The sequence below is a fragment of the Lonchura striata genome, chromosome 1A, assembly GCF_050655825.1.
Source record: "Lonchura striata isolate lonStrDom1 chromosome 1A, ASM5065582v1, whole genome shotgun sequence".
In the NCBI taxonomy this organism is placed as follows: domain Eukaryota; kingdom Metazoa; phylum Chordata; class Aves; order Passeriformes; family Estrildidae; genus Lonchura; species Lonchura striata.
In genome coordinates this window covers 50,070,016-50,096,596 of record NC_140741.1, presented here as the reverse complement: position 1 = coordinate 50,096,596, position 26,581 = coordinate 50,070,016, and the positions used below count along the sequence as shown (strand labels likewise).

The following is a 26,581-nucleotide window of genomic DNA, read 5'->3' as shown; positions in this document are numbered from 1 at the left end:
TGTGCCCAAGAGGTGAGAGGGGCAAATTTGCCTCCCCGAGCTCCTCCAGGGCTACGGAGCTTTTCGGTGTCAATGGCATTCGGCCTCCAAAGCCCGGTGCCGGGCGGGGCGGGGCTGCGTGGGCAGAGGGGGAGCACATCCCCAGCGCCTCCATCCCTCGCTCCCGGTCCCGCCCGGGCGCTCCGCTGAGCGCGGCGGCCGTGCCATCTAGCGGGAGCGGGGATGGACACCCTGCTCCCAGAGCACCGCCGGCACCCCCTGCCGACGGCCTCCAGGGCTCCCCTTTCAGCTTCTTTCCTCTTCGGGAACCGCTCCCGCCCCTGCTCGAAGGATGTTGACAGAAATTAACGTCAATGGCTAAAAGCCTGCATCAATTCGATGTCAAGCTGCAGACAGCAAGGACCTGGCAGGTCCTGTTTGTTGTGGGAGATGGGGGTGCGCAAAGGGCTGGCAGATGGAGCAGGCAAGGAAAAAGAGTTCCGTAGGAAAGGTTTTAGGAGGGTCAAAACTGATTTTTAAATTAATATTTTACTCAGGTACAGATCAGGTGATAGAAATGTCTTTCTCATCATTTAGGTAATTAAATGTCATAGAGTGCCGGCTTTTATGAACAGATGCGGTGAACACCTGCCAAAGAAACCACCGTCCTGTCTCGGAGTGTTCTTGCTCTTAAAGATCCGCCAGTTTTTCACCCCATTGGCTTTTCATGGCCTCCACAAAAGAGAGCGAAGGAGGCGCATTCTTGCTCTTTCATTGAAGGAAACGCTCAGTTACAGGTACAAGAAAAGGCATGGAGGAGGATGCAGAGCATCGCCCAGAAAACCTTAAACTACTTATTTACTATCCAGATTAATCGACTGAACAGTAAGTAATTAATCTGGAAAGCCAGGTGTCCCCGGGAAGCGCTTTTCTCCAGGTACGAGAGCGGAGCAGGCGGGCACTCCGCCCCGCCCGTCGCGCAGCGCGGGGCCAGTTCCGCGCGCCGCCCCGCCCCGCCCTTCCGCCGCGCGGACATGGCGGCCGAGCCCCAGGAGGAGGCCGAGCCCCAGGAGGAGGCCGCGCCCGGCCCGGGCCCCAAGCGCAGAGACAAGCACAAGAACAAGAACAAGAAGAAAGCGGCGCCAGGTCAGGGCGGCATGCGGGACTGGCGGCTGGCCGGGAGGGCCGCGGGGGCCTCCGTGGGGCGCTGCAGAGAGTACAGGCGGGTGGGTGCTTGGGGCCGGCAGCGGCGGTGCCGTGCTGCGGTGCTCCTGCCGTCGAGGTACTCGGCTTCCTCGCCTCAGTCTGTGCCTTGTTCCTGTGTAATATACTTGAGTAATCGTCTTGTATATGCCAGATCAACAGCGCATATCTCAGCTGCGGATTTCTTCTTCTTCTTCTTTTTTTTTTTTTTTTTTTTTTTTTTTTTTTTTTTTTCAATATAAAGACTTTAAGGCAGTAATTTTTCTAAGATCAGAAGATATATGCAAACCTCACTTAACAGTATAGTTAATATAGTTACATTAACTATACTGTGATATAATCTTCTTATAACAATGGCTTTTTTATATAATAATCTTCTTATAGCAGTGACTTTTTTTTTTCTTTTAAATAGCAGTTGATGAATCTGAACTCCTCACTGTGCCAGATGGATGGAAAGAGCCAGCCTTTACAAGAGAGGATAATCCCAGAGGGCTACTGGAAGAAAGCAGTTTTGCAACATTGTTCCCAAAGTATAGAGAAGCATACTTGAAAGAGTGCTGGCCACTTGTCCAGAAAGCCTTGGGTGAACATGTATGAACTCTTAATCATTGTGGTACTGCACTTTACATTTTGGGACATACAGGTCTTACTTAAGCTAATAAAAACGGTGCAAGTTGCTTTTCTCATGCCATGTTTGTAAATTTCTACTGTGCTTGCATCTTAAATTAGCAGTGTCATTTTTTGTCATCAAAATCGGTGAAGAGCTGCATAGCCAGACTTGCAGTTCTTTACAAATGCTGTCAGCAAAGTATTTGCAGTAGCAAATATCTCATCATCCAAGTACTGACAGCTTTATTGTGCTTGAAATCAGGAAGATGAGAGAGGTGGTGCTTGGGGCCTTATGACACATATAAAGTCAGGGTTTTGTCTCTCTGTGTGAATTTTCTTAAACTAAAAGTCACTTTAGAAATCTTGGAAAATAGATCTGCATTCAGTTAGTTAACTGCTTACTACCAAAGCTGAATTGTGATATTGAACTGGTGTTTCTTTTCAAATATTGTAGTATGTGAAAGCAGCGCTGGATCTAATTGAGGGAAGCATGACTGTCACTACCACTAAGAAGACTTTTGATCCGTATGCAATCATTAGGGCTAGAGACTTAATAAAACTTCTGGCAAGAAGCGTTCCATTTGAGCAGGTCAGTAATAAATCCTGAAAGTTTTTATCCATCATGATGCTTATATTTTGTCTATTATATTATATTATTTTACTATATTATATATATTATTTGTCTATTCTATTATAATATTAGACTTAAATTCTATCATAGTACTTATAAAATACTACGTTTTAAAAATGTGGGCATTTAAAGTGAGTCAAGTAAAAGAAAACATTAAAAGTAAATATATCTGAAAGTAAAGGAAGAAGAATAAACTGAAGTATTCTCTTGACTCTTTTGATTAATACATTTGAGTTCAGATGACATTGCCTGCATTTCTTTAGGCAGTTCGTATCCTTCAGGATGATGTTGCATGTGACATCATTAAGATAGGCTCTTTGGTGAGGAAGAGAGAGACTTTTATAAAAAGAAGAGCACGACTTCTCGGGCCAAAAGGATCTACTCTGAAGGTATTTCCTATAGGTGTAGTAACCACGCAATATTGAGACCCAAATTTGTGTTAGGTCTTAATATAATACTAATTTCTTTTCCTTTTTTTTGGTGTAGGCCCTGGAACTGTTAACAAACTGTTATATTATGGTGCAAGGCAACACTGTTTCAGCTCTTGGACCCTTTAGTGGGCTAAAAGAGGTAAGTTGAGGTAGATGAGCCATTTGTGTAGCAAACAAATTTCTGTGCCAAGCTCGAGGGTGGACGATACACAAAATCTCTCAACCTCAGCGGTATCTCACTGACTTTTCAGCTGTCTGTTAGTAAGCTACATTTACATGAACGTCCATAGTATTAGCATCTTAGCTGCTGAGTTTTCTTTAGACTCCAAGATCTTTCTGTCTTGGCAAAAAAAAGCATCTGTATGTATTTTAATAACTATGTGGGAGAAGAATGCTTATCAAAAGCAAGTTTCTCATGACACCATAAGATCCATGGTAACATGAAAATAATGTTTGTGGGGCCTCCTGGAGTCTATTAGAAGCATGACAATAGTATTGGCATTTTTTAATTCCTTCTGGTTAAACCCTGTGCTTTAGCTTTTTAAAGGCTGGAATCAATGATCTTGGAGAGCTTCTCCAGCCATAATGGTTCTGTAATTTTAATTCTTACTATTTTGGTGAGGCAGAGGCAGGAAGAGGAAGCACAATATTTTATAGGTGATATTTTAAGTGATTAGCATATGAAATACTTGATGAGCTTTCTGTTCTTCTTTTGTATTTAATACAGGTTAGAAAAGTTGTTCTGGACACAATGAAGAATATACATCCCATATATAACATCAAGGTTAGCATGGTCCACTGTGCATCTTTATTTACAAGAAAATGCTATTTATTCCCAGAGTGTTGTATGTTAAAAATTTAGATGTTTCTGTGTGGTAATCTATTTTGACGATTTCTGTAGTGTGCTGCTCTATAAAAACTAGTGACTTTGATAAACTTCATTGTACTAGAATGCATTGCCATAACACCATCATGGCAGCATCTGCAAAATCAAAGGAAGAGTTTATACAAACTTTCTACTTTGATTCTTGGCTCGATACTTGCACATTTAAACTGAAGCGCCTTCTCCAGTGCATTCTGTCCCTGTTTTGAGACCTCTTTCTGGTTCTGCTGTTCATAATTAAGCCCCTCTGCTCTTACTGAAGTGAGATGTGGAAGTTTTGAATGTAGCATATTCCCTCTAAGAAAGTCACGTAAACTTCTGTTTTGGATTTCTTGGCCTCTACTGTAATACTGTTTGTCTTCATAACTTTGTGATGTTCTGAAACCACTGAAGACTTTGATGATCAAACGAGAATTAGCAAAAGATCCTGAACTGAGGACACAAAGTTGGGAAAGATTTTTGCCTAAATTCAAGCGGAAGAACTTGAAAAAACGCAAGGAGCCCAAGAAGAAAAATACTAAGAAGGAGTACACACCATTCCCACCTCCACAGCCAGAAAGCCAGGTCAGTTGAAACTTTATTTGGTTATGCAGGAATGTAGCACACCTCAAATTGTGGTCTTTGTAAAAAGAGATGGGGAAGCTTTTTCTGTCATGTTCTGATTCCTTGATATTACACATCTGGCTTCTAATGCATAATTAACTAAGGCTTCTTGCTGCTTGTCTTCCACAGGTTGATAAAGAATTGGCAAGTGGCGAGTACTTCTTGAAAGAAAGACAGAAGAAACGCAAGCAAATGGAAGAGATAAAGGTAAAGTTGTACTAATCCAGGGCCCAGTTAAAAAGCATTTGATTGCTGACTTGGAATCTGACTTTTTTTTTTTTTGTCATTTTTTGCCTTGCTCTATTCCTGCTTGACCTTTTTATTGGTAACTTCAGGCAAAGCAAGCAGATGCAGTCAAGAGAAGACAAGAAGAAAGAAATAAAGCCTTTATCCCACCAAAGGAAAAGCCAGCTGTGAAAACAAAGAAAGGTAACAATTTTTTTTTTTTTTTTGTTTGCCAGGGACAGTAGAAAGATCATCTAGCCAATAATTCTACACCTATAAAATGGCAATTATCCATTGAAGAGTCAATCTCAATTGGTTGTTATAGCTTCATCAATTTTTACCTTGCAGTTTTACAGTGAAGTTGCTATGACTTTTACATTCAAATAACAGAAAGCAATACTTACTTGAAAAACTTACATCACAGTTTTGGTACAAGACAGGGTAAATAGTTCTAACCTTTTCTGATAGTTCTAACTTTTTCTAAAAGTTAAAGTAAAACCACACTATGTGTAGAGTAAGAACTTAATGTTCTCAAATGTTTTATTTTTTAATACACTGGCAAAACAACAATCTTTGTATTTCTTATTGTGTAGCCTCCACTGAGAAAAAGATTGATATTGAAGCGATTAAAGAAAAGGTAAAGAATGCAAAGAAGAAGAAATTAGGAGCACTCCCTGAGGAAGAAGTAAAGTTAAAAATGGCAGCAGATGAAAAGAAAAAAAAGAAAAAGAAGTAATTCACCACCCAAGATGTTAACTTGTCACCTCTGATAATGAACATTTTTACACTCTGAAGATGGGAGATTTTTTGCTGTCAGTATAATGTGGACAAGAAAAAGACTATGTAAATGATCATTCTCTTTTCCTAAGTACAGTTTAATTAGTGAACCTACAATAGCAGTACAGGCTTGGTGAGGCTGGTGAAGAAAATCTGTGCTACTGTGTTGTTTGATATAGTAAGAGAATGTATTTGGATAATATCCATCTGTCTAAAGGGAAGGTTTCACAATAGAAACATTGAGTTTGATATGGAGTGTTAAACATTTGGGCCAGATAAAGCTCAAATTAATTCTGTAAAAGACTAGCAGACAATATGCAGCCTCAAGTTATGGTGGTAACTTTTCCTAAACAGGTAAGATTTATTACTATATAATGCTTTTATTTTTGTAAAAGCTGATTGTTTTTGTGTGTCTTGTCTCAATGTTAATAAACTGTTTTAATACAATGTTCTTAAATCCTTAGTTAATCTACTGCACAACTTCCCTTGTGTTGTCCAGGAAACAAACTCATAGTTTCATCTGAAAATCAGACAAACCATAATCTTCATTGCATACCATTGATAAACTGTCATATCTTAGCATTATCCTGATGGTCTTTTACACAGAATATGGTACAAAGTAAATGTCTTTGCATAGGGATTGTGCTGCAAAGAAGGCAAAAAGTTGTTATTTACCTTGAAATATATTCTTAGTTCTTGCAAAAATGTCTTTAAAAATTGTGTTCCTGTTTTTTTTGGCACTTCCCCTATTTTAACGGAAGTTTAGAGGTTTTTCAATTTCCTGAAACTGTGAAATGTGATGAAATAAAGTGCACCAGCGGAGCAACTGTTGCTTATTTCATAAATCTGAGATTAAAGAAACAAATTTATTGAGGGGTAGATTAGAGCCACACTGTCATGATTCTGAGTGCTTTTGCTGGTGTTTGGAATTTTAATCACTGCACTGCAGTGGAAATGATTCTCCTAAAAAGATGCAGCTCAAAATGGCTTTTAAGTTAGTGACCTTTTATTTGAAAGTAGTAGGTGAAAACACATACTGTTTGTTTGTTTGAAAGGTGCCACATTGGAAAGTTAAGGCATTTAATCCCCCTATAGCCACCCACAGGTTTTTAAGGGAAGGTCTTAGGATTTTGTAAGAGCTGTTTAGTATATAGTTAGATGAAACTGTCAGCATTTTGAACTTTAAGGTCTCTGCATTGCTTCTGTTTCTTCTCCTGGAGACCAGGCATTAATTAAACTAAACGAGAGAACTCCTGCTGAGCTCATTTTAAGCTCCCTGGACACAGCAATGTTACCTGCTTCCCTTCCTTGCATTTCTTTCCAAAAGTAGGCCACTACCCCCATGGGGGCAGCAGAGACCGTGCTGGACGGTCTGCTATGGAGTCCTGTGCAGGAGTGCTCGCACGTTAAGTGCTGCTGCCCTCGTGCTGCTCCCCGTGTGTCACTTGCCAGCTGTTTTTAGATGGGACTTTGCAGTACATGGAACTTGAGGCTTAGGTTTCACACAAGACTGTGAGTGTGCTGTCTTGGCTATGGAGGCTCCAGCAGTCACCAAACTAAAATATATATATGCAAAGATATATCAAACGTGAAACTTCTAATTTTGTCCCCAGACATATTTGCATTTAAAAAAATTATTTATTCAAGGAATGCTACAATATTGAAATTATTCTAGTATAAGCAGTACTAGCAGATTATCTATCTGGGAGTGTAATGTGAGAAATGCTGGGCCCCACTTCCAGTGTTTGCAGTTAAAATCCATGCCAGCAGTAAGATCAGGAGTGGGCATGCAGAAACACTGACAGGTATTGTGGTGACAGATACTGAAGAAATTAAGGGGTGAGGGGAATTTACCAGCTTCCTCTACAGCAGTGTGTGCAGAGGGACAGGGTGCAGAAGCTTCTAAAAGTATAGACAGAGATTGCTGTGGTCCAGCTGCAAGTTTTGCAGCTTGGCTGTTTCCAGACTCTGCTTGAGCTGAGTGACTGTGGTTGGTAGAGGACATACCGAGCTGAACACGGCAGCTGTCCCCGCAGCCTTCTGCCTCCTCCAGATGCACAGGTTCCAGGAGAGTTATTCTTTGGCAGCTGTTGAATCAATCTTGTAACTATGGGCACAGTGTGATTTTATTTGGAGTTCTACCTTTCCCAGTATTGTTTCTAGTGTTGTGCAAGTTGGAGCTGAATCTGGGGCTATTTTGTGCACCAGCAGTTAAGCTGTAGGTCATGTTGCAAATTCATGATTGCCATACACAGGAAGCAGGAAATAATTATTTATTCTTTGAAACAGCAGTAAAACCCCTTTGCTCAAAAAATAAAAAACCACAATAGGAAAGAGTGCAGTGATACGTAACCATGTAAACACAGGTGAAACTGTTTAGGCACAGATGCCATGAGTATGAAAACTAATTCTAAGCAAAGTACCAATGACAAGTGCTGTGAGACTGGGAAATGTGCTGCCTGCCCCAGGATGCAAATGCCAGAGCTCACAGGAATCCAAAAATTCCTTAAAAAAATTTAAACTATACAGACCACTCTGCATCTTGCTTTAGGAATAAGAGTGCAATAGGAATGATGCTCTGCCTGTGCCTTGGCTGTGGGCTGGGGCCTGGCTCTGGGGCTGGACACTCTAGCCCTTCCTAAAGTGTGTTGGGCAGCTGCCTGTACCTTAGTGTGCTGCCTGGACAATGTGCTCCTCTACTCACCAGATCACATGCACACTGCTCCACTTTACAAATATTTTAGCTTTTTAACTTTGAAAGCAATTTTAACATCTAAATCCATTTTAACTTTTAACTGGTTCTGAGCAATGAGAAAGCTACTTATCAGTGCTTGTAACTATGACCTGCAATGAAGATGTTATTTCTGTACTTCTAAATCACCTGTGGATGCAAACAATGTCTCTACCAATGTGCTGCCTGTAACTTATGTGAATTGAACACATGAGTTGAGCCAAGTGCTCTTATGATCTTCTACATGTGTGTTACCCACTGGCAGGTACTAGAGGCCAGTATTTTGGTAAGAGCCAGGACGCCACAATTGTCAGTACAAGGAGTAGTGATCTTAAAGTAGTAACGGAGATGCAGAACTCATCACATGCAGGCCTGTCCCACTCTGGATGCCACTTGGGATCCTCTATAAACAAAAAAATTCACTTGTTTTCAAGTATAACTGCAACAAGGACAACAAAAAGAAGTAGTAATTCCAGTGGTACTTACCAATGACTTTGTCACGCTCTGCATTTTCTGGGGAGAGAAAATAAGTAAACATAAGCACACTCATAATTTAGAAACAATTTGACTCTAACCAAAGGGGAATGAAATGTGAGTATCACAACAGGCTTATAAATACAGCTGATGTGTTTCTTCTCAGGAAAAGCCAAGACCCACTGACTCTGGGAAAGCCCTGCAGAGACTCCCAGGATTCTGCTGAGGAGTGGTTTATCATACTTTTTTGACTTCTACTGCCAGTGGCTGGTGTAGAGAGGACTCCCCCCTGGGTGGGTTTCCCAAGATCAGTAGTTTTTGCCCTGTGCCCTGTGTTTTGAGAGCCTGCAAATAACATTAAACAGCTCTGTTTAATATTAAACAACTTCCTTAAATTCCTTAGGTACTGGTGTTTTGACAGAATCTTCCCACTCCTTTAAGTTTACCAATGTTTGAGTGCTGGAGAAAAGTGTGACCATACCCTCAGCTCCTTGCATGCCAATGGCCACAGCACAGTGCCTTGTCTTTATGGAAATTTCAGGTCTCCTTCCCTCCTGACTCCATGCAGCCATTACAAAGCCAAGTACAGGCATATCAGGAAGGCTGTCAGACTTGAGCTGAGCACTGCATCTCTATGAATGCTCTTACATGTCAGCCTTCTTCTCTCTCAGTGCTTAGGGAAAACCAGATGGCCTGGCTGATGGTCATTGGAGTAAGCAACCTTGGCAGTGCCATGGCTGCTCTCCCCACCTGCAGTGGCAAAGCTTGCTTGGACCTGCACCAGCCCAGCCACAGCTCACACATCAGGTGTGGATAACATGGAGTCCCCAGAACAGGTATCCCATTCTCTGTTTTCTGTTGCATGAACTTCTGGCAGGGATAGTAACACCTTAAACAGCAGCCACCATATCTCCTGTAACACAGCCTCCAGCACCTGAAGAGCAGACCCCATTCCATCACTCCCTAGGGTAGAAAACAGGCTCCTTCTGCCCTCATTCCCTCTCTTTGTGAATCACTACCCACTTGGCTTCTGACTGCAGTTTTTCAGCCTATATTTAGGAACAGGAGAGTGATGTGCCTGCCTCCTGCCACTATCTTTTGTGTGCTCTTTCCCTTTCTACATGTGGGGAGGATATCTGGTTGTCTTCTACTTACGACACAGCTGCATGGTACACTGCTCACCACCGCACTCGCTGCACGCTCCTCCCGTCTTGTATGGACGCACTGGGTAATTCCCACTGCGAAGGAAAATACCACTGCTCTCAAACAGCCCTTGGGAAAATGTTAATACCTACTGCTAATTAGGTTTTAACCTGAGTTCTGCTTCACTTTGTTGATAGAATGATGTTTTTTTCAAGATTCCCATCTGAGTGCCCTGTGACCAAGACATGCAGTAGAGATTAGAAGAGATTAGGTGTAATAAGACACCCTTTTTAAGAACTTGGAGACAGCAGTATTGCAAACCTGGGAACTGAAGCAGTCTCAGAGTTAGGTAATTTGTGTGCATGCAGACTCTGGGATCTCATAGCTGGCTCTGGCTATGGAAGCAAGAGCAGGTTCAGTTACTGTGTATGTATGTGTGTATTCAGCCTTGAAGAGGAATTCTCTGGTGTTGGAGAATCATAGGTGGTGATTTCATGCATTTGTTGTTTAATATTTTAGGAGTGATGTAGGTCTCTCTCCTGCTCCCTCCGTCAGTGGTGTGAGTGGGACCATCTACCTCTGCCCAGGCTGATCCTGCACCAAACACAGCCTCAGTGCTTTGCTCAAAGCACGGCCAAAGCAAGACTTCTGGCATGCCTCAAATTGCCCATGAACACAGAGAGGGATTTTGTAAGTATGAAATCTCAGCAATGATATGAAACTTCATGATAAAACCCCATTACTTTCAGCAAGGCAAGGCTTTCATTGCTTGGTCTAAGCTGAAGAGTATGTTCACTTGAGGTAACTGTATATGCATCTTGTCTGGGCCCTTGGCAGAGCTGAAACAAAGCAATGAAGCTGCTGCTTCTCAAAATCAACAGCTGCATGTAACACTACTTCTTAGCTTGCAATTGACCGTTTGTGGTCCCAGGAGGGAAGAGCCCAGCTTTAAAGGCCTCTCTAGAGCACCTTGCCTCTCCAGAGAGCCCCCCTGCCTGCTTTGCTGGGTGCTGGTGAAGGGACCACACATCTTCCCCATGCCAACACAGGGCAAAAAATCCAGTAGGATTTTGGGTGTGGGGCTTCTGGGGAGAGCAGCAGCTGTGTCATTTCAAGGTATCTAGTCAGGGATACATATCCTTCCAAAGATGAGGCATGAGGAAAAGGAATGCCAAACTTCTTGAGTTCAAGGGCTTCTTGCTTTAGCCCAACATGGTATGTATGCATGTAAAGCTTTTAAAGCTGCATTTATACCAAGGTGGTATTAATTATCTGAAGAAGAGAATATACATCCATCCTCACTGGATATCCTACTGACTATGCACATGAAGGATCTCTGGATCAAATTTTGTCTTGAGCAGCCCCAGCCGCCTAAGCGGCCCTCGGCTGCTAAGACTGCAGGCTGCCAGCACTGCACACTTCAATGTTTATCCAAGCCATTGACTTAGGGGCTTAAATCCTCAGGCATGTATGGGAATATCCTCAGACTTTGGGTTTGCACCTTGGCAATTGTCTTGGGCCATCTTGGCATTTAGGAGCAAGGGATTGACTTTCAGATGATCACTTCAGTATTTTCATGTCAACATCTTATATTTAATTCTTTCTTCCAGTACCACTGCTTTTTATCTCCAATATATAGCCCTCATCTAGCTAACAAAAAAAAGCTGGTTGGACAAACATCTACCTCTTTTCTATTTTGGAGACTATTTCCTCCCACAAAAAAACAGGACTAAATGGACTGATCTAATAAATTAACATGTTGTGGAAGGGAAGGGGTAGGACCCAAACCCTGTGAAATATCCTAACAAAAATAATAACTAAATAAAAACAATAACAAAAAACCTTACGGTGGCCCATAGTTGCAGACAAAGTGTGCTGCGTTGCGTATGGAGATGTATTTCACCGTGGGACAGAAGTGGACAGCACAACCAACCTTGTAGCTTGTAGCCCAGACTACCTGCAAAGACAGATGACACTGGTGACAAATGCTTTGATTCAGCACCTGAAGACTTAGGAGAAGATCTGCTCTCATGTTTTATCACATACAAATGGGATGAGGAGGACTCCTTTGGCAGGCCTCACAGGGAAAAGTAGCAATAATGAATCTCAAAATCATGGTTTGTTCTGACAAAAGACTGATTATTTTACCCAATTCACCATTTATTTGTTAAAACTATGCAGAAAGAAGACAACTGGCTGTAATAGATTGTTTTCCTTTCTTGCAAAGGAGAAAGGTGAAGCTCATCTCCTTTGTTTCAACCTAATCCATTAGCATTCTGTCTTTCCTGTGGTGGGAGCTGAGTTCACACCTGTGCAGAAAAGGCTGCATGATCTGTTACAGTTCTTACAAAGTCTGGCTGCCTCTTTACTAAATCCTGTGAGGACATAAAGTAAATTGCCAAAAGGCACTGGTGCCTTGGGAGGAGGATTGTGTCTGGGCTGCAGTCCTGCCTTTTAACATCATAGCCATGACTAAAATAATCTAGAGGCAAGGCCATTACTTCACTTACTGATCCTCTCTCTACCAGAAGCTTTTCTGTGGGACCCAGCATCCTATCAGAATGCAGCCAAATGCTGCAGTCCTGAAAAAGTAAGTCCCATGACAGCAGCAGAGGGGAAACAAGGGCACAGCAATACTTGAGGGTGATAAGCAGAAGCAATGACTGATTACATGAGCAACATGTGCTTCCACTGACTTAAAGGGGAAATCTGGCCCTTTCTGTTTATGCCTGTTTGGTACCAGCTCTGGGAAGATAGGACAATCCTCAGACTCCTGAGGGTCTTCTCAGTGCAGTGTCAGAGCAGAGGTTGCTCCTGGCACCAGCTGTAGACAACTTCATTCCTGAGGACTGTGAAGGACGGAATAAAAGGACCTTCCCTATTCCAGGAGGCCACTGACTGAGCAGTGATTTGTGGCAACTGCAGTAATTGTGCCCAGGGAAAACTGTCTTCTCCACAGCCGAGGAGAAGAGAAATGATGAGTTCCTTGACAGTAAAGACACAAGGATGCCTCCTGAGGCTGTATGATATACATCTTCTAGTTACAATCACTATCACTGCTAACTCCAAGTGAGAATAATCTTATTTTTTTATTCTACTCCCAAAAAACTGCATGGGCCATGGTCAACAGCACTGTGCTTTAGTGCCAGGTAAGTTGTGTTTTTGTGCAATTTCCAGGTGCTGACTCTTGCAATGTTCTTGAGAGCAAGCTCAAAGAGCAGCACGATCACCTCTCAGCTCCTGCATCCAAGTATCTTCTCTGCACACAAGTTCAGAAAGCCCACCAGCTTTACCTCATCCACTCAAGTCCTAAATGCATGTGTGTATCTCTGCAAAAAATATTAAATAGCCTCAGGTCAAAATTTAACCCTAGAGTTGCTGTTGCAAGCTGTTCTGCTTTCCTACAGCTGTGGGCAGTGACTGCAGGGTTGCATGGCAGCTGCAGTCCTTTTCCTCCCTTTGCCTGCTTCCTTTGGGAATAACAGTTGAACGAAGTGCACATATGATGTTTGCAGAACTGCAGATATCTCTTTTCATGATGGTACTTCTCCAGCCCTTGACATTTGAAGTATACCTGACAGAGCTGGGACCTCATTCCACTCATGCACTGCAGCCCACAGCCACTGCTGTTGCCTGTTTTTTGGCCATTGCTTGGCTAATCTGACTGCTTGACAGCTGCACTGTTTTCTTCCCAAAAAACCCACAAACTGCCACATTTAAAGTAATAACACAGTAAGTCTTTTCCTCATGTAATTTGGACCATAAGAAAATCTTGTGCACACAGACATATAGTAAGATTACAGACCCTGGAAAGATTCTCTGAATCTTTAACAGAAATGTAGAGGTTTTGTATCAAAATGGCAAACCTGGTTCATGGTTTAGCTGGAGAAATGCAATGCCTACCTGCGTATAGTGGCCACATACTTTACTGCACCTATTGGTGTCATAATTGTAGGATTCAACCTCGTGGTACCAAGAGTTAAGGGCTGCTTTCACGGTGAAGGCAGGAAGTGAGCCAGTCCAGATGTTTTCTCCAGCAGAAGCAAATCTGGGATGAACCTTCCCTCGCTCTTTGAGGTGTATATTATGTTTAAATAAGCATTTTCTTGCCCAAGCTTTTGCAAGCTTTGCCAAATCTGGATCCCAACTCTGCAAAATAAAGACAATTAAAAATCACTTTGTTATACTGGCAGTGCGGTAATTCAGAGCAGCTCTCAGGAAAAGCTGTATCTCAAAAGTGTAGATGCTTTTGGTCCATTAATTTTTTATTTCTGTGGAGACTTACAGAGCTACATGGCAGATCAGTTTGCAGGTTTGTTTCTGATTTGAACTTAAGTTGCTGATTAAGCTTGAGGAAATTTTTTGGGGTGGTATATAATCTGGGCTGACAGGCTTGTTGGACACTAAGAGCTATATATCAGTCAAATAGTGTTTGTGGCACAATGAGCATTTCAAGGCTGTGCTGGCCATGACAGAACATTAATGTAAATTAAACTAAATATACATGGAATCAGGAAAATGAGGGTTATGTTTACCCTATCAATAATGCAAAAGTCTTGTGTAGCCTCATTTTTGCTTAAGGCCATGGCTTGCAGGTCAGTTCACAAGCATACTGGGATTCTGGGGACAGTTGAAACTCAACCCTTTGGTGAGCATCATGGTGTTTGGTGGCTTGAAACCTGAGTGCTGAATTCATATTTGTGGACTGACTCATTCACTTGCTATTCAATTTTAGAGAATGTGGTTATTTAAGCACCTGAGTCATGCAAATGTCTTTTGTTTGGACTGGAGGTGGTGTCTGCTCTGTTGGGTTTTCTTGTGCATACACCTTGATTAAGCGATTACTGTACCTCCTGGTAGATACAGTACCACAAATGTATGCTTGTAGTCCTAGTTATACTTTGTGTTATGTAAATGAAGTTGTCCAGCACGGAGCTATTTTGTACTGAAGTTGTTTTTTTAAAAATAAACTTTTTATTTGCCCTCTTCTGAATTAATTAAAATAGCTTACTTGCTTCTGCAAATGATGGAAACACTAAGGGAATTGTTTTGAATAGATCAGAAACAATGAAGGAAAAGGTGTATTTTACAGTCTACCTTTTTGTAGATTTTTTGGTAGAATCTAACAGAGGTAGGTTGTTGAGTTTATGTCTATGTTTTACCTAAGTAACTTTTTTTGTACCATAGCTAAGTCTGAAACAATATGTATTGTTTATGCTACCAATTAGTAATTAAAATCACACGATCATGCCAAAATGCATCTACAGAGATTTAAAAATATTTTTTAACCTATGTCGTCCATTTCCTCCTTTGCCTAATGTTTCTGGAGGGTGTATTTTCCCAGTGTGGTGGGGTGGACACTGGACAGGTACTGACCAAAGCCACTTTATCTGCCCTCCTCAGCTGTGCAGGGGACAGAAAATGCAACCAAAAGCTCCTGGATTGAGATAAGACAGGGAGAGATCATTCACCAGTTACTGTCATGGGCAAACTAGATTCAGCTTGGGGAAATTAATTGTATTTATTACAATTTTAAACAACTTCCTCCCACCTCTCCTTTCTTCCAGGACAAAACTTCAGTCCTGATTTTCTACCTCCTCCTTCCCCCCAGCAGCACAAGGGGACATGAATTGGGGGTTATACTGTGTTCATCAAACACTGTCTCTCCTGCTCCCTCCTCCTCACACTCTTCTCCTCCAGTGTGGGGGTCCCTCCAACAGGAGACAGTCCTCCACAAACTTATCTTTCTTCTCATGGGGTATAGCTCTTCCCAACCTGCTCCAGCATGGTCCCTTTCACAGGGTGCAGCCCTTCAGGAACACACAGCTCCAGAGTGGGTCCTCCATGGGGTCACAGTCCTGCCAGCAAACCTGCTCAGTGCGGGCTCCTGTCTCCATGGGGCCACAGCTCCTGCCAGGACCCTGCTCCAGCACAGGTTTCCCACAGGGTCACAGCCCCCTTCAGGCCTCCACCTGCTCCAGTGTGGGGTCCTCCACAGGCTGCAGGTGGATCTCTGTTCCTCCATGGGCCTCCATGGACTGCAGGGTCACATCCTGCCTTACCACGGGCTGCAGGGGAATATCTGCTCCAGGGCCTGGAGCACTTCCTCCTGCTCTTTTCTGCCCTGACCTTGGTGTCTGCAGAGCTGTTCCTTTCATATGCTCTTAATTTCTCTGTCTCCAATTGCCTGTGCACAATCTTTCCCCTTCTTGAATGAATCATCCTAGAGGTACTACTACTCTGGCTGAAGGACTTGGCCTTGAACAGCAGTGGGGAAATGATAACTCTGCCAGTTAAGACAGAAGCTTCATTTTATATCTTGTCAAGGCTCTGAGATGATCATCATGAAAGAAGTACAACAGTAGGGAATACACTTAATGTTTCATGGTCTTTTTTTCACATTCTGCTTTTTAAGAGTGCATGCACCTCCTCTCCTTCATCCTACAGTAATAATAGGTTTGAAGTTTGATAAAGGTATGAATAATACTAAGTTTAAAGTTCCATAGTAAGTTTAAATATACTTTCCATTTTGTGTGAATGCTTAATCTGGCTGACAGATGAAAAGCAGTGTACAGAAATGTTCACAATGATTTTTAGTTTAACTGCAGTTACACTCCATATTTGCTTATAATACTGCACTTAAACAGAAAGATTGGACTAAATGGCTTGCAAAGAAAATGCAAAGGACAGGGAGATTTGCATATAGACATCACTGTGGTTTAAGGAAACAATACTTACTTTTCTTTTCCCCCTCATGAACTGATTGTCAGTTTTCCTTTTTTTAACAAGTTGCTTGCTGACTTAAGAAGGAAAAATTTAATGTATAATATGTGAAAAGTGATGGAAGGCAGCACTAATTCAAAGGAGACAATTGTGAAGCCCTGATAAAACTGTTGAGACTGATGTTTTTGAGGAGCCTTAAAACAGAATGAGTACTTTTGGTGGATGAAAAAGGGCTCACATTTGTCAGGTAAAAAAGAATTTAGATCAATGTTCTCATTTTATAATACATGTATTACAAATATCAATGGTTGAACTTTGCTACTTGCAATTAAAGGAGTTTCCATTTTGCATTTTCTTTTAAAAACTACTTTTCCAAAATATAGGAATGCCCTGAATTCAATCTTAATTTTTACATATCTAGGTGGGCAGTTACCTCCAGCAAAAATGAAATTCCCTGTGAAATAAAAGCACTATCTTCTTTTCTGCCATTTTGAAGTGCCAAGGGCCACTCAAAATAATGTTTTCAATTCCAATGCTTTTACTTTTGTAATAGATTTTATCACGTATTGCCCTGCTATCTCCACATTAAATAGTTCCTGGGAAAGGTCATATTTAAGACTAGGGATTTTGCAGTGTTTTGAAAGAAACCTACCATGATTCAGTTCCTGTTTTTGATGCAATTTACTTGTCTCTTTCTTAAGCTGCCTTTTTTTTTTTTTTCAGATTTCAGTTCTTTACTTTTTCCAAAGAAAAATATCACAATTTAAAACACAAATACTGCACTTTTAACACATCCTAACAATATTTTGTTTGTTTAGGGCCAGTAAAGCAATGTAGAAAAGCGTCCAAAGAACATGTTCTGAAGGCCAGGATGTAGAGCTGAGGAAAGCTGATCTAAAAGATACATCTAGAAGAGAAACTAAATAAGTTTCCTGTCATGTTTGCAATTCAAGTTTTATTACTGTGCAGTTACCCCTCCCAAATGGGGCACTTATCTTTTAATGTCTGACAACTAGAAATGGAAAATGAACTTGGTGCTTTTTGGCTTCCCCTGCAGGCCCAGCCCCTCAGTCGGTGAGAGCCTTGCAGAGAACGCTCATGGAAAGCTCTCCAGGGCTGTCTGGCAACAGGATCTGCCCTCGACGACTCGAGCACGAAAGTTGTGCTTGGATGTGCACAACCCCACACCTGCGGCGGCCGAGCTGCGTGGGGTGCCTCGCAACCAGGAGGCTTCTCACACAACAAAGCACAACACAACACAACAACACAACACAGCACAACACAGCACAATACAGCACAACACAGCACAGCACAACACAGCACAACACAACACAACGACAAGGCTCGGCTGAGGGCTGGCATCTTCGGCTTCGAATGTGCAATTTCAATCAGAGCTAAACTGCACATACCCGACTGCACAAAGCCAGCTGATAATTAGAGCCTTCTTCTCTGCTTTGAAAAGCGGTCAGTTTTATGACCCCAGGTTTTTGTGGGGTTGTTTTCTGATTTTTTACATTTGATCATAAAAGCAATCTTTGAGAATCACAAACAGCATCGCAATTCTACAGATCTGTATTTAAGTCATGGAGATTGCCTTACCATGTAGAGCATGTTGCTGGCTGGTGGATCCACTTTGGACCGCAATGCGTTGTGAGTTTGCACACATTGCCGAATAAACTCTGGATCCCGAGGATCAGGCAGTGTGGACGGATCAAAAGAATCAGAGGAACAACAAAAGAGTAGTAAAGCCACCACATAAGTAGAAATTCTGCTTGTCATTGAGACAGGGAGAAGAAGAGAGGAGGTGCAAGCAGCAAGCCACCACAGCGGATGGAGGGGTGCCCCGATGTCCCGAGCCGGCGGCGCGGCCAGCCGCCAGGCCCGTGCCCGGCCCGCCTTTATAGGCCCGGGGCGCTGAGGGCGGCGGGGCGGGGCCCGGCCCGCCGCGGCTGCCCGGGGCTCGGGCGGCGAGCCCCAGAGCCGGGTGTGCCGGGGAGACCGCGCTGCCGGTGCCTGTGCTGCTGCTCACTCGCTGAGCAGCACACCGCAAGGGACCGCCGCCGGGAAAAGCATCAGAGTCGGTCCTGCCCCCGCAGGGCCGGCGCTGAAAGCCGGCTCATTTCTGCGGTTTGTGCACAGGCACCAGGCAAGTTTTCTTCAAGCAGTTCCGTCACCGAGCACTTGCTCAAGGCGAACACTGAAAATGTCATTAGCTCTTTCCTTACAGTCATGCTTCTCAACATCTGGTCTTCCTAGCTTTAAAAACAAAGTGTTTCAGCTGTACAAAGTGGTTTGCACTCTACCACCTGCATTTTGCTTGGGAGATTTTTGGGCTGGACTTACCTTAGCTGTGGTAATTGAATACAAAGCTAGACACAGGAAACGAGTCGTATTTCAAGAACACTGCTATGAGAATAAGGAAATTGAGCTACAAGTTCACATTTGAGCTGTAGCAGCCTTGTCTCTTTCTTTTTTTCTTCTTTCTTTAATTATGGTGGGCAAATGTCTCCTGTCCTTTAGGCTTCTTTGTTACTATTTGTTTGACCCCTGTAATCCTGTTCATAGCAATCCTTATGTATTACAAAAAAGTTTTGGACAAATTTTCTTATTTCGATGAAACTATATGCCGTTAAGGCTATTGCTTTTTCTCTTTCTTTTCCTTACATATTTTCTTCCTTTCCACTACAACCAAATACTTATAAAATAAAGCTGCCTTGTTTGTTTGTTTGTTTGTTTATAGACTGCTAATTTGGTGTCAATTCTAATCCACCCCAAAGGATCTATTAACAAGAACTTTGGTTGGGGCCCATTTTTATTCTGTGGGATGACATGCTGCAATGTGGCTCAGAATTTGAGTCACTGTGTTCTTAAAACATTAGAACAAAGACAAAAGAGGAAAAAAATAGCTTTAAATATTGAATATTTAAAGCAGCTTTAAATATTGCAGCACAGCTCTGCATTGCTAATATCAGTCAGTATTTCCTGGCTTGAAAGATTCCCCTCACTAACAAACATATATTGGAACAACGGGGGGCAGGTTGAGGGCTAAATGTCTCTTAAAACAAACTGAATCCATCAGAGGTTTGGGCTTTTTAAATGAAGCTGAAATATTCAATTTCTAAACCAGAATCTGTCCTGGGCCCATTTCATTTTCCATCTCTGTTTCCTGCTACCTGAAAACTCATGATGCTTGCCATCTACTCTGCATATTTTCACCATCTCACATCCTAAAATTAAGCTTTCCCCATTGACACCCCACTTTAATCCTTACTCTGTCAACTTTCCCTGGTATTCTTTTACTTATGGAGAACAAGTATTAATTTGAGAGGAGAAGAACTGAATATACAACTGACACACATAGGCTAAATATAGCAAAGGGCAAGCTTTATTCCTGTTCATAAAAAGTAATATATACAGTAATTCCTCCATTATCTGGGGGAACTTGTGTCTGGGATAACTGAGGGTTAATGAAGATGAATTATTGATTCTTTTGAATACAGTGTGCCACTTCAGATGTGTTTTTGTGATGCCCCAGGCATCCAGGAGGATTGTTAGCACATGGAGTCTAGTCTCTGTGGTCCCTCTACCAACCTACCCCTAGAGCTAAAAGGCTCGTATAGACATAGGAGCATGTTGCAGCTACTGACAATAAATTATACTAGCCACTTGCCTTGAGTGAAGAAGCAGCCTTTCCCATGCTGGATAAACATTGCAGGGATAATGAAAGATGATCAAATGTTTGGTTTTTTTTTAAATGTGTGCCAATTGTGTGAGAGTAATACAGCAGTAGGATCACAGTCAGTATCTTAACTGACCTTTAGTCATAAAAAAAAGTGTGTGGAAATTGCTGTTGTGCTAGAAGTACAGCACCAGTGCTCAATACAATAAACAGTGGCCTTAAAATTAAAACACTAAGACAGTATTGGTCACAAGTGGGTCGTGGATGCTCGGCAGGTGGGACGTGTGATGGCATGGGAGGCCTGGGGGGACGGGGCTGTGGTGGCTGGGGCTGTGTATCCCACTCCGGATACCAGTTGTCATAACCTAAAAGTCAGTGAAGAAACAGGTGTTAAGACCTAGTCTTAGCCATACTTACAGGAAAGCCATTAAGAACAATTTGATACGTACTTATCAGCTTCTCACAATTTGTATTTTCTGCAAAGAGATCAGAAGAGGAAAGTAATGTATCATTCAATGGTGGTTCTTCGTGTAAAGAGGTAAGCCTTTGCACTGATGAGGCCAGCTAATGCCTAGAACATCCTACAAGGGGGAAGCAGGCCAGCAAGAGCAGGCTCCCAGCTGGTGTGGAGTTCACATTTTTTATTGAATTGAAAGAGAAACAGAAAAAAACAGCTGTATCAGGAAGAATTTGTGTCATGAAGATGAGGGAATAAAAAATAACAACAAAACATGGAATTAATTTAAAATTGTTACGTATACCAAATTTAAGTAGCTACAGACGGACAAATACAACTACTAATTTATCACAGAAGTACACCTTTACTAAAAGTTTTGAGGCATTTGCAGGATTACTTATGTGCATCCTATTGAAATTCCTCTTTTGCCCTATAGGAGAAAATGGTAAATGTGGGTGGTAGGATCTAGCACTTAACTTTTAAATTCCCTGTTCCTCCTGTCCCTCCCCCTAGTCGTTGAGATATTTCTAGTTTTCCTGTGATGTGTCAGTGTGTGGCTTTCAGATGAGTCAGCCAGGATTTTACAGAAGAAAATAAGAGTACCAAATGCTCAATCATTTCTACAGCTGAAGCTGTCTAGAGTCTGCCTAGTAAAGACCATCCCCATCAAACCTCTGTATAAAATTCATATTTGATTTAAGACATTGCTGGATCTCCTTTAATTAATAAGTCCCAAACTGGGCAATGTTTATTAAAAACATTGTCCAGTTTTGGGACTAGGTAAATTGACATAAAGGCTCACTGCTGTTTGGAGCAGACTCAGTGATGGGGTACGGGCTGTGTGTTTCCCTGCTGCGCCCACACCCTGACACCAGAGACAGACCCAGCACAGAGTCACTCTGGCTCATTGGAGGGGAGGCAAGGAGGAGGGAGCAGGCTGAGCCCCTCGCCATCACTCACTTCTCTCCCAGACCCAGGAACACCTTGTTTGCAAGGAACACCTCCAACCCAGAGAGGTTTTTACTTCAACCACACTCCTTTCATTGGTGCATCTCTTGCAGGGTTTGGGAATGAGCTGTGCCAGCTCAGCCCCACATCAGCTCCTGGCCAAATGTCCCATAGCTGCCACAGGCCTGCTCCAAAGGGGTTACCAGTCCTTTATTAATTACTCCTCGAGATTTGATTAAAATCCCCTCATGCCCTGAGCCTCCAAGCTCTGTTACAACTCTTCATTTAATTATTTACCACCAGCACTCTGATAACACTGAGCATAGTAGGGAAGAAGATTACAAACAAGATCTCACTGCTGTTTTTCAGAAAACTGTGGAAGTTAGAAATAACTGTGCTTTTTGATACAGTCTTGTTATTAGTTCAGAAATACAGTTGTCTGGAAAATGTGTTAGGACATGCTAAATAAGCAGAAAAGCAGAAGATCCATTTCCTATTTCTGCTGAGAGAGAACTAGACAGTAAATATTTGTTGGGGCTAAAATTTTGAATTTGACTTCCTGACCAGATAAAAGGGAGAAAATAGTCTAACTCAGACTTCTCTACATCAGAAACTCTTGCTTCTTCTTCTGAAAGTCTTCAACTGCAAAGTATTTCAATTATTTCCTTATTACAGTATTCTCCCAGAGTTTGGTAGTGCTGTTGTGTGGTGTGCTACAGACCTACTATGCACTTTGTACAAATTGACTTCTTGTTGTCTTTCCACTGCTAATTATGCTACTTTTGTTTCTGTGCAATTTTCTTACATGATCACTTTGGTCTTACCACAGAGCTTGTCTACACACTTCTCATTACTGCATCTACTGCATGGCTGTCCTTCTTTATATGGTTTTCTTGGGTAATTCCCCCTGCAAAACAGGAACAGTATTTTGTTAGCTGTCATTGAAAAGCTGTCAAGGGGAGGGACTACCCTAATCAAAAAACTGGCTATTGCAATTGTTTGAAACTCTTTTTTAGATCAGATTAAAGCTCTCACTGGCATGAGAAGCAGTTTACTCCTGCCACTGAATATTAATGAGACCTCTCAGGCAATACTGTATTATTGAAAACATACAAGAATTTGCCTCTAGCCTATCATTACCCACCTGGATTCTAAAAAGCAAACATGTAAAAAGCAAGTAGAAATACTGCAAGGTACCAGATAAATTAGAGGACTGTCTTCCTTTTATTTCTTAAACTGCAATGTCTTGTTTGAAATTCATGTAGGTCCAGAGAAAGATGTAATCTTTCTGAAGTGGGAACATTACACCTTTCCCACATTTCCTGCAAAGACTGAAATCAAAACAGATTTTCTTCTACCATTTGCATTATAGTGAGTGGTGTCAGCTTCCTGCTTTTTTTAGAATGGGATTTTCTGCAGTCCCAGCTATGTCCAGTAGGTTCTGTTCCCAATGGCCAGGGGAAGTTTCCCTTGGAACAGTAACATGAGGATGTTTGGTCTTATTCTGAAATTTGTTACAACTGCATCCATCATATCAGTTGGCATCTGATACCAGATCAGTTGGGATATTTAAAGAACAAAACAAAAAAACCCTCAAATGCCACAATTAACTTACGCTGGCCCATAGTTACAAACAAAATGTGCTGCTTTGAATAGTCCTGGAAAATTTTCAACTGTGTTGCAGAAGTGAACTGCGCAACCAACTTTGTAACTCTCTGCCCAGACGACCTGCAGGACAAAGGGAAGTATGTAATGCACTGTTCAAATACTATCAAAGAACAGCATCAAGAGAAGGAGGAGAGGGGAAGTAGCTCAGGGAAATTTAAATCAGCTGACACAGGAGCAACTTAACCCGAAGGGCAGCTGGGACAAAATGACAGATTGATAGCTATTTTTTGCACTTATTATCTGGCTACCCTTTAAATGTGAAATTGCTAGGGGATAATCCCTTTCCACCATTACTGGAAGTAGAACTTGACATCCCTAGGGCTCATAATATTTATTTCCAATCTCATGCAACAATAAACTGGGGGGTGCAAAGCCCTGCAGTAATTCCTGTTCCAAAGCAATCTGTTCCAAGCCTGTACTCAGATCTTCAGTGAAATTAGACTCTATATATATGTATTTGACTATTCATATGTTAGACTATAAAGCACTGGGCATGTAAGACTTACCTGAGTGTAGTGACCACACATGTCAGTACATGTATTGGTGCTGAAATCATAGCTGCCTACTTCATTAAACCAGGACCTGAGAGCTTCATCCACAGAGAAGATGTGGGCTGTGCCAGTCCAGATGTTTTCTCCAACAAAGTGAAAGGTGGGGTGCATTTTTCCTGGCATTTCAAGGTAGGTATTGTGATTAAACTTACACTTCTTTGCCCATGCTTTGGCAGTCTTAGCTAAAGCAGCATCCCAGGACTGTAGAAAAGGAAGAAAAGATACTATAACCTGCACACCAGTAACTTCGCCAAATTCAGACATTTTTAAACAGAAACTTTTCTGATTCCCATCCCTGCTTTCAGTTTCTTTCTCTCACATGACATTTCTGCTCCCATAACAAATTTTTGTCTTCTTTCTCCCTTAGCTATTGCAGGATATGCAGGATCTATCCACTGTTCAGTTGTATCTGACTTGTTAATGTATTTACAGCTGGAGTGCAATCTTTAAGCTGCTACACCTGGAGGGCATAACAGTGTAAAACTTCCAGCTGTAGAGGGGCTTGGGGGACTTTGTGCCTAGAAGATGTTGGCTGTCCAGGGGTTTGCACTTGGCAATTATTACCAGACCAGATAGGAATTCTCTTCTGCTGGCCAGGACAGAAGGAAGAGTCACGGCTGCTCCCTTCCTCAGCTCCTTCTGTCTATTTTCTTTCTTCCCTCCTCAGCAGACGAACAAAGCAAATAAAAGACTCCCTCATCTCTGCTGGGCTGAGAAGGAAACACTCCCATCCAAAGAGGCAAAAGTAATAATTTAACAAACCAGTCCGGCAGACTTGCAGATTTTATGCTGACAAGTAAAGTTCAGCACATTGAAATTCAAGTTAAGGGATGTGAGAAAAAATTGAGTTTGTGTTCCTAGTAACAGGTTTGGAGATGGCTATTACCACTTCAAAGTAGTAGACTAAAAAGCAAACAAAGTATTAGAAGCTCTTTGCAAAGAATGGAGAATAAAACCACATATATAATCACATTTCTGCAGAAGTCCTGTTAAATGGTGTGTGCAGCACAGCACCCCACCTCAGGAAAGGTACACTACAACTAGAAAGGCCAGAGAGAACTTGGAGTAGAATGATCATCTTCAAGTTCAGAGAACTTTCATACAGCAACAGAGTGCTTTGCAGCTTCAATCAGAGACATCTGGACATCTTGTATGAAATAGGTAAATAAGCAGCATTAACTTGCATCTTCCAATAAAAAGGCCAGACACTATTAAATGAAGCTAAGCACTAACAGGCCCAAATCAAACACAAGGAAACAGCTTCACACAACCTGTGGTTAGGCTGTGCAACCCTTTGCCATGAGAGGATAGAAATTATAAAAACTTTTATGACCTCAAGGCTGAAAAAAATAATTTAAAAAAATCCATTAAGATCTTGTAACACCATGATTGGTATACCTTGCAAGTACACCTTTGATTCAAGAGGTTTAAATATATTTGTCCTGCTGTTATTCCAGAATTACTGGGTCTTTGGTCTGAGCAAGTAAGTTTGCTCTTGTGCACTAGCTTTTTTAATTAAACATAATTTTTAACATGGCAAGAAATTAAAGTCACTGGTACTCTGAATCTCATTCCTTTACTGTGAGATTACATTTGTAGAAATGATTCCTACTCTGCATGTGGTTATGCATTTAACTTGCTTTCCAGCTATGCAGCACTGCTGGAGGGCTCAGAGAAGTGACGTGCACTGGCTGGAGTTACCTCCCTCAGCGAGCTATGCACATTTTTTCTTATGTATTCCACTGAACAGCGTGTGACCTACCCATAACATAACCTGTTCTGATATCCACTGTATTTGTAGCAAGCTCTGCTTTTCAGCCTAGATATCACTATCCCTACTCTTCAAACCCTGCTACAGCAAATGAAGATCAGGTATCTAAATGGATGTCCTGGAAAATCCCTTTATTCAACACATGTTCTAGATTAGAAGAAACAAGATTTTCAACAAATCCTGGTGCAGACTGCCTACTCAGAAACTTTTAAAAAGTCAAACAGCTTCCATATATGAAACCTGACCTGGTATAAAATAGATTACTATCTCTCTTAGAAAGAGGTAGATGACATATGAGAACTGAACACTATTTTTTGCAATAAAGCCCTTTGCTCTGGCTGAAGTTGAGTAGCTAAATCTTGTGCTAAAAATGAAATTCCCTTCAAATTATTAAAATTGAACAATACTGTGAAAATGAATGTATATTCTATTTCATACAAAGAATCAACATATATGTTACAGAAATCATTAACTGAAATGGAAAGAATAACAGTACAAATGAAGAATAGGATGGGCTAAATCAGCAGCCCAAATATAATAATTTCAAAAAGATCACAAACACCACCTTACCATGCGAAACATATTGCTAGCTGGTGGACTCACTTTGGATCGAAATGTGTTGTGAGCTCTCACACAATCCTCAATAAAATTTGCATCTTCTATGTCAGGCAAGGGATAAGCACAAAAGCAAGAGAAAAAATCCAGTAAGAACAATGCATCAAAGAAGAATGTGATTTTCTTCATTCTCCAGTGTTTTATCGTAAGTTTTAAAATGAAAAATCTCGCAGGTGGAGATGAAACCGGCAAGCAGTTTTGCAGAAGTTGTCCTCTGGGTGTGGAAGCACTTAAATGTGTCAAACAGGATGTGAAGAGTGTTTGCTTAATCAGGTACAACTCTATCTGACATCATAGCTGGCAGTCAAAGGGTAAAGCATGAAACAGGCGCCTGCCACGCATATCAGCAAGAAGCAACACTCCAAGTATACTTCTGTCTTTTCTTTGAATGTGCTCCATCCTGGGTGACTGCCAAACCATTCTGTGATTTTGGTCTTATCTGAAGACATGCTGCTGAACAGCTTTCTTAAAACCTGCATC

At 41.8% G+C, this 26,581-nt stretch overlaps 3 protein-coding genes across 6 annotated transcripts; 1 reads left to right on the top strand and 2 right to left on the bottom strand.

The window, feature by feature from the left end:
• Positions 1 to 999: 999 nt before the first annotated feature.
• Positions 1,000 to 5,788, top strand: KRR1 (KRR1 small subunit processome component). 2 transcript variants are annotated; one of them, XM_021528151.4, is made up of 10 exons: positions 1,000 to 1,125; positions 1,598 to 1,773; positions 2,246 to 2,380; positions 2,686 to 2,811; positions 2,909 to 2,992; positions 3,581 to 3,637; positions 4,130 to 4,300; positions 4,469 to 4,546; positions 4,675 to 4,768; positions 5,158 to 5,788. In XM_021528151.4, exons 1-10 carry the CDS (start codon positions 1,014 to 1,016, stop codon positions 5,298 to 5,300), a joined length of 1,176 nt encoding a protein of 391 aa, XP_021383826.2. In that variant the 5' UTR covers positions 1,000 to 1,013; the 3' UTR covers positions 5,301 to 5,788. The 2 variants fall into 2 exon arrangements, with proteins under 2 accessions (XP_021383826.2, XP_021383824.2); XM_021528149.4 differs by having other exon boundaries at positions 1,595 to 1,773.
• A 1,811-nt stretch (positions 5,789 to 7,599) lies between these two features.
• Positions 7,600 to 18,400, bottom strand: LOC110469434 (glioma pathogenesis-related protein 1). The gene is made up of 6 exons (XM_021528168.3): positions 18,012 to 18,400; positions 13,593 to 13,838; positions 11,537 to 11,646; positions 9,702 to 9,784; positions 8,559 to 8,585; positions 7,600 to 8,475 (listed from the first exon to the last, which is right to left on the bottom strand). Exons 1-6 carry the CDS (start codon positions 18,189 to 18,191, stop codon positions 8,324 to 8,326), a joined length of 798 nt encoding a protein of 265 aa, XP_021383843.3. The 5' UTR covers positions 18,192 to 18,400; the 3' UTR covers positions 7,600 to 8,323.
• Positions 18,401 to 19,775: 1,375 nt separating this feature from the next.
• LOC110469438 (glioma pathogenesis-related protein 1-like) lies at positions 19,776 to 26,379 on the bottom strand. Of its 3 annotated transcripts, none has more exons than XM_085569663.1 (6): positions 26,090 to 26,379; positions 23,671 to 23,916; positions 23,112 to 23,224; positions 22,321 to 22,403; positions 20,541 to 20,567; positions 19,776 to 20,456 (listed from the first exon to the last, which is right to left on the bottom strand). In XM_085569663.1, exons 1-6 carry the CDS (start codon positions 26,228 to 26,230, stop codon positions 20,230 to 20,232), a joined length of 837 nt encoding a protein of 278 aa, XP_085425789.1. In that variant the 5' UTR covers positions 26,231 to 26,379; the 3' UTR covers positions 19,776 to 20,229. The 3 variants fall into 3 exon arrangements, with proteins under 3 accessions (XP_085425789.1, XP_031359562.3, XP_085425788.1); XM_031503702.3 differs by having other exon boundaries at positions 26,057 to 26,372; XM_085569662.1 differs by lacking the exon at positions 20,541 to 20,567 and having other exon boundaries at positions 26,057 to 26,372.
• Positions 26,380 to 26,581: the final 202 nt, after the last annotated feature.